Here is a 7,500-nt window from a genome sequence, read left to right as displayed (position 1 = left end):
CCTTTTCTCTAAGATTATCATTTACATAAAATACCTTCTCAAAAGAAAATGCCACACACTCGCTTTTTTATTATCCATTATCTCATAACCTTGTATGCTTCAGAAATTTCTGCAAAAGAAAATGGACCAAGGGCAACATACCTTCTCTCCATATGGTAAGTCCTTGTAGTGCTTCAAACTGTCAAGCAAGTCTTTTATAATCACATATATGTTGTCGAGAGTGAGTTTGCGTGTCGAGGTCTCCACCAGCTTGATGAATTTTCTGTTGAATAATAATGCATGTTAATAATACCACACCCTTCATTACCTACAAGGCTGGTCCATATAAGGTATATTAAGCCTTACATGGGAATATGTACTATCCACAGTATTTTTTTGTGGATTTTGTTTCACACAAAGGACTCAAAAAGTGCTCAGTCACCAAGGAGTGAATTAATAGGCCCAATGTGACATCACTTGATTTGCCCATTCCTAATTTTTTTGGGGTAAATATATATCTTTTAAAGCTATCAATCTGGAAACGGTTATTAATATCATGACATTATAACCATTACATTGTTATCAAAACACTAACAGTAATAAACAAGAGAAAGGAATCTTGCCAAAAAATCAAGGAAAAGGATAAACAGGTGAGAAAGGTAAGTTTTTTTTTCTATATGTTAAACTAGGCTTAGATGAGGTCCTATTTCTTAATATGAATATTTCTTCAAAATTATTTTATGTAATCAAAAAAGTCTAAATAAATCAAACATACAAGCTTGTATGTTCACTGAAAATCTGACGTGAGCTCATGGTGATATTTCAAAAAACAGATAACAATGAAATCAGCACACAAGATAAAATGCACAATTACACTAATAAATACAGTTATTTACATCCCATTTCCTATGTAACTTATATCTGCAAGATATAAAAATGGTAATAACAGATAATAATGGTAACAATAATAATAGTAATAACAGCGGCAGGAATAAGTGATAAAAACAATAAGAGAAACAACAACAATAATAACAATAACAATATTGATAATGATAATAATAGTGAGAGAAAAAATAATAGAAAAATTATATTGATAATATTGATAATAATATTAATAATAATAATAATAATAATAATAATAATAATAATAATAATAGTAATAGCAATGATAATAATATTAATAATAATAATAATAATATAATAATAATAATAATAATAATAATAATAATAATAATAATAATAATAATAATAATAATAATAATAATAATAATAACTCCCCGAGACCAAGAAGTACCGAGTTGGCGTCCGGCGGGGGCTAGTCTGTCTCATGGGTAGGGGGACTCTTCAGCCTTGGTTGGCAGCCCTCATAGTGATAGTGTCACGATAAAAACACCCAGGAAGGAAAACCTGACAAACCAAATATCTTTTGTGCATGGAAAATAATCAAAGAAAGTCATCTCGCATCGCTCGTCGCGCGGTTAAACAAGGAGCGCGTCCCTCAGTGATCGCCGAACAAGCTGAGGTCGAAAAGTTGGATATTGCGTCGGCAAACCCAGACACTCTTGTCTCCAGCAGCAACGAGAATACTCAACGCAGCCAGACTGAGGATACAGCACCAACAGCAGCTGGACCAGCAGAGACCAGAACACGAAGCAAACGACATGCCTGGTCAAGGGAAGAATATAAGGAGGTGATTTGGGCGTACCACGAAGCAAAACGGATTGGAAAACCCATTGTCGGTGGAACGTTTGAGGTATGGAGGCAGCGGAACCCCAACCTGCTACCAACTTTGACCGCATCGAACCTGGCCGACGTACGAAGGAACATCGTGAAGAGGAAGTGGCTCACTGAAGTAGAGATGGATGAAATTAGAAAGGATGTCGAAAATAACAACCAAGTAGACAACCTGGAAGGTGAAGTCCAGCCCTCATCTTTGTTGAGGAGAACTCAGCACCGAATGAAGATCATGCTGAACCAGTCCAACAGGTAGAACCAAGAAGTGCTGAAGGCTCTAATGATGACATGGAGTGCAAAATCAGGCTGAAGGTGATGGAACTACAGCCGATCGAAGTGATGCAACGTAAAGGCCTGAACAAACTCAAGCACTATAAACAGAACAGTGAGCTACTCCTAGCTGCCAATTCGGCTCTTGCCAGGATCTGTGAGAAGGAACAACTGAAGCTCACAGAGATCAACCAACTGATTTACGCAGCGGCAGCAGTAATCTCTGGCGAAATCAAACAAAAGCCACCGCATAAGGCGAAGTCTAGCGAAGGACCAAAATGGAAGATGAGAATCAAGAGCAAAATCTCACTCCTACGCAAAGACATATCAGTATTGGCAGAGCTGAATAATAATAATAATAATAATAAAAAACACATCTAACTCAATAACTACATTTATAAAACTTGAAAACTTAAAAACTACCATACCTGGAGTGCACATAGCTTGAGTGCGCAAGGTAGTAGTATTTCCATAATTTTTCTCGAATCTTTTGGTCTTCTTTGCTGCTTTTGATTTCCTCCCAACGACTCACAAACTGTTGGCAGAAAGCAAGATCTTTGATGCTGCTTGCCATATAGGGGACAGTAATTAAACAATTATTTCTACTTTTACTGATTAAGCTCTCTGCCATACTATGGCAAAATGACCTATTTTCCTCTCTCTCTCTCCCTCTTTCTCTCTTCTCACTTTTTTCCCCCCTCTACCTTTTTCCCCCTCTCTCCTTCTCCTCTTCTTTCCCTCTCCCATTCTCCCTCTTACTTTCTGCAATCTTTTCCTTCTATCCTTCTCCTCTTCTTGCCCTCTCTCCTTCTCTTCTTCTATCCCTCTCTCCTCCTCCTTTTCTATCCCTCTCTCCTTCTCCTCTTCTATCTCTCTCTCCTTCTCCTCTTCTATCCCTCTCTCCTTCTCCACTTTAATCCCTCTCTCCTTCTCCTCTTCTATCCCTCTCTCCTTCTCCTCTTCTATCCCTCTCTCCTTCTCCTCTTCTATCCCTCTCTCCTTCTCCTCTTCTATCCCTCTCTCCATCTCCTCTTCTATCCCTCTCTCCTTCTCCTCTTCTATCCCTCTCTCCTTCTCCTCTTCTATCTCTCTCTCCTTCTCCTCTTCTATCCCTCTCTCCTTCTCCACTTTAATCCCTCTCTCCTTCTCCTCTTCTATCTCTCTCTCCTTCTCCTCTTCTATCCCTCTCTCCTTCTCCTCTTCTATCCCTCTCTCCTTCTCCTCTTCTATCCCTCTCTCCTTCTCCTCTTCTATCCCTCTCTCCTTCTCCTCTTCTATCCCTCTCTCCTTCTCCTCTTCTATCCCTCTCTCCTTCTCCTCTTCTATCCCTCTCTCCTTCTCCTCTTCTATCCCTCTCTCCTTCTCTTCTTCTATCCCTCTCTCCTTCTCCACTTTAATCCCTCTCTCCTTCTCCTCTTCTATCCCTCTCTCCTTCTCCTCTTCTATCCCTCTCTCCTTCTCCTCTTCTATCCCTCTCTCCTTCTCCTCTTCTATCCCTCTCTCCTTCTCCTCTTCTATCTCTCTCTCCTTCTCCACTTTAATCCCTCTCTCCTTCTCTTCTTCTATCCCTCTCTCCTTCTCCACTTTAATCCCTCTCTCCTTCTCCTCTTCTATCCCTCTCTCCTTCTCCTCTTCTATCTCTCTCTCCTTCTCCTCTTCTATCCCTCTCTCCTTCTCCTCTTCTATCTCTCTCTCCTTCTCCACTTTAATCCCTCTCTCCTTCTCTTCTTCTATCCCTCTCTCCTTCTCCTCTTCTATCCCTCTCTCCTTCTCCTCTTCTATCTCTCTCTCCTTCTCCTCTTCTATCCCTCTCTCCTTCTCCTCTTCTATCCCTCTCTCCTTCTCCTCTTCTATCTCTCTCTCCTTCTCCTCTTCTATCCCTCTCTCCTTCTCCTCTTCTATCTCTCTCTCCTTCTCCTCTTCTATCCCTCTCTCCTTCTCCTCTTCTATCCCTCTCTCCTTCTCCTCTTCTATCTCTCTCTCCTTCTCCTCTTCTATCTCTCTCTCCTTCTCCTCTTCTATCCCTCTCTCCTTCTCCACTTTAATCCCTCTCTCCTTCTCCTCTTCTATCTCTCTCTCCTTCTCCTCTTCTATCCCTCTCTCCTTCTCCTCTTCTATCCCTCTCTCCTTCTCCTCTTCTATCTCTCTCTCCTTCTCCTCTTCTATCCCTCTCTCCTTCTCCACTTTAATCCCTCTCTCCTTCTCCTCTTCTATCCCTCTCTCCTTCTCCTCTTCTATCCCTCTCTCCTTCTCCTCTTCTATCTCTCTCTCCTTCTCCTCTTCTATCCCTCTCTCCTTCTCCTCTTCTATCTCTCTCTCCTTCTCCTCTTCTATCCCTCTCTCCTTCTCCTCTTCTATCTCTCTCTCCTTCTCCTCTTCTATCCCTCTCTCCTTCTCCTCTTCTATCTCTCTCTCCTTCTCCTCTTCTATCCCTCTCTCCTTCTCCTCTTCTATCTCTCTCTCCTTCTCTTCTTCTATCCCTCTCTCCTCCTCCTTTTCTATCCCTCTCTCCTTCTCCTCTTCTATCTCTCTCTCCTTCTCCTCTTCTATCCCTCTCTCCTTCTCCACTTTAATCCCTCTCTCCTTCTCCTCTTCTATCCCGCTCTCCTTCTCCTCTTCTATCCCGCTCTCCTTCTCCTCTTCTATCCCTCTCTCCTTCTCCTCTTCTATCCCTCTCTCCTTCTCCTCTTCTATCCCTCTCTCCTTCTCCTCTTCTATCCCTCTCTCCTTCTCCTCTTCTATCCCTCTCTCCTTCTCCTCTTCTATCCCTCTCTCCTTCTCCTCTTCTATCCCTCTCTCCTTCTCCTCTTCTATCCCTCTCTCCTTCTCCTCTTCTATCCCTCTCTCCTTCTCCTCTTCTATCCCTCTCTCCTTCTCCTCTTCTATCCCTCTCTCCTTCTCCTCTTCTATCCCTCTCTCCTTCTCCTCTTCTATCCCTCTCTCCTTCTCCTCTTCTATCCCTCTCTCCTTCTCCTCTTCTATCCCTCTCTCCTTCTCCTCTTCTATCCCTCTCTCCTTCTCCTCTTCTATCCCTCTCTCCTTCTCCTCTTCTATCCCTCTCTCCTTCTCCTCTTCTATCCCTCTCTCCTTCTCCTCTTCTATCCCTCTCTCCTTCTCCTCTTCTATCCCTCTCTCCTTCTCCTCTTCTATCCCTCTCTCCTTCTCCTCTTCTATCCCTCTCTCCTTCTCCTCTTCTATCCCTCTCTCCTTCTCCACTTTAATCCCTCTCTCCTTCTCTTCTTCTATCCCTCTCTCCTTCTCCACTTTAATCCCTCTCTCCTTCTCCTCTTCTATCCCTCTCTCCTTCTCCTCTTCTATCCCTCTCTCCTTCTCCTCTTCTATCCCTCTCTCCTTCTCCTCTTCTATCCCTCTCTCCTTCTCCTCTTCTATCCCTCTCTCCTTCTCCTCTTCTATCCCTCTCTCCTTCTCCTCTTCTATCCCTCTCTCCTTCTCCTCTTCTATCCCTCTCTCCTTCTCCTCTTCTATCCCGCTCTCCTTCTCCTCTTCTATCCCTCTCTCCTTCTCCTCTTCTATCCCTCTCTCCTTCTCCTCTTCTATCCCTCTCTCCTTCTCCTCTTCTATCCCTCTCTCCTTCTCCTCTTCTATCCCGCTCTCCTTCTCCTCTTCTATCCCTCTCTCCTTCTCCTCTTCTATCCCTCTCTCCTTCTCCTCTTCTATCCCTCTCTCCTTCTCCTCTTCTATCCCTCTCTCCTTCTCCTCTTCTATCCCTCTCTCCTTCTCCTCTTCTATCCCTCTCTCCTTCTCCTCTTCTATCCCTCTCTCCTTCTCCTCTTCTATCCCTCTCTCCTTCTCCTCTTCTATCCCTCTCTCCTTCTCCTCTTCTATCCCTCTCTCCTTCTCCTCTTCTATCCCTCTCTCCTTCTCCTCTTCTATCCCTCTCTCCTTCTCCTCTTCTATCCCTCTCTCCTTCTCCTCTTCTATCCCTCTCTCCTTCTCCTCTTCTATCCCTCTCTCCTTCTCCTCTTCTATCCCTCTCTCCTTCTCCTCTTCTATCCCTCTCTCCTTCTCCTCTTCTATCCCTCTCTCCTTCTCCTCTTCTATCCCTCTCTCCTTCTCCTCTTCTATCCCTCTCTCCTTCTCCTCTTCTATCCCTCTCTCCTTCTCCTCTTCTATCCCTCTCTCCTTCTCCTCTTCTATCCCTCTCTCCTTCTCCTCTTCTATCCCTCTCTCCTTCTCCTCTTCTATCCCGCTCTCCATCTCCTCTTCTATCCCTCTCTCCTTCTCCTCTTCTATCCCTCTCTCCTTCTCCTCTTCTATCCCTCTCTCCTTCTCCTCTTCTATCCCTCTCTCCTTCTCCTCTTCTATCCCTCTCTCCTTCTCCTCTTCTATCCCTCTCTCCTTCTCCTCTTCTATCCCTCTTTCCTTCTCCACTTCTATCCCTCTCTTCTTCACCTCTTCTCTCCTCATCTTCCCTCCCTCTCTCCTTCTCATCTTCCCTCCCTCTCCTATTCTCCTTTTCTCTCCCTTTCTCCTTCTCCTTTTCTCTCATCTCTTTCTCCACTTTTTTCCCTCTCCCTTTCTCCTCTTTTTTCCCTCTCCCTTTCTCCTCTTCTCTAACTATCCCCTTCTCATCTCTCACTCTCCCCTTCTCCTCTTCTCTCACTCTCCTCTTCTCTCACTCTCCCCTTCTCTTCCCTCCCTTAACCTTTCTCTCCTCTTCGTCTCCCTTTCTCTTTTCTTCTCTCACTCTCCCCTTCTCTTCCCTCCCTCTCTTTTTCCCTTTCTCTACATTACTCCCTCTCTCTCTCAGTAAAGACATATACAAATGAAAATCTGATTTGAAATTTGTCTCTTATCACACCGACTAAAGTTATCAACCAGTTATCACTCACATTCTCCAGCGCCGCTATGCTGGTCTCGCTGTTCTCCTCTGCATCGTCCTCCTTCCTCCCATTCTGCCGCAGGGGTTTGCTCTCCTCCTCTCTCTCTTCAGTTTTATCTACTTTAACTTCTTCCTTTCTTCTACTAGTGGCATCCTTGCCATTCTTCTTGACCTCGGGCAAAGGCTGCTTCTTGACCTCTGGTGACGGCTGTTTCTTGAAGAAGGTGGAGATGCTTGCCTGCGTGGCGTGACGCGTCAACTGCCGGATCTCACTTCTGGTGCTGGAGGTTGGGAGCAGAGTAATTCTGGTGCCTTTCGGTAACCGTGCCCCCTCCACAGGCTTCTTGGTCACCTCAACAATTTCAAGGTCATCATCTTTGGAACTTGCCTTGCACCCAACATCTCCATTTGACGTCTTTTTCTTCTGGAAAGGAACAAATTTATTATAACAATTATACCTCTTAAGCATCAGGAAAGGCCTTCACCATATAACTGCAAATGAGCTATGAGTGACCTTGCTACTGCTCAAGTAGTAAAGAAAACACATTATCACATATATCCATATACACAGGGAGGAAAGAGAGGTAGAGGGAAAAGGAGAGGGAGATGGAGAGGGAGAGGGAGAAAGAAAGAGAGGGAGAGAGAGGCAGAGTAGAGTAGAGAGAGAAATTATA

General features: G+C 44.2%; 1 protein-coding gene across 1 annotated transcript in view; it reads right to left on the bottom strand.

Annotated features, from left to right (window-relative positions):
* The window catches only part of LOC125044259 (death domain-associated protein 6-like), a 36,705-nt gene that overhangs the window by 15,551 nt on the left and 13,654 nt on the right, over positions 1-7,500 (bottom strand). Inside the window, exons 5-7 of the mRNA XM_047640835.1 lie at positions 6,837-7,250; positions 2,412-2,518; positions 142-262 (exon numbers count right to left, since the gene is read on the bottom strand). Of these exons, the coding sequence (XP_047496791.1) occupies positions 142-262; positions 2,412-2,518; positions 6,837-7,250 (642 nt within the window). The remainder of the gene's footprint in view (positions 1-141; positions 263-2,411; positions 2,519-6,836; positions 7,251-7,500) is intronic.

Source organism: Penaeus chinensis, chromosome 35, assembly GCF_019202785.1.
Source record: "Penaeus chinensis breed Huanghai No. 1 chromosome 35, ASM1920278v2, whole genome shotgun sequence".
NCBI classification, from domain to species: Eukaryota; Metazoa; Arthropoda; class Malacostraca; order Decapoda; family Penaeidae; genus Penaeus; species Penaeus chinensis.
Note: the sequence above shows the minus strand (reverse complement) of the source record. Positions and strands in the feature narration are given on the sequence as shown.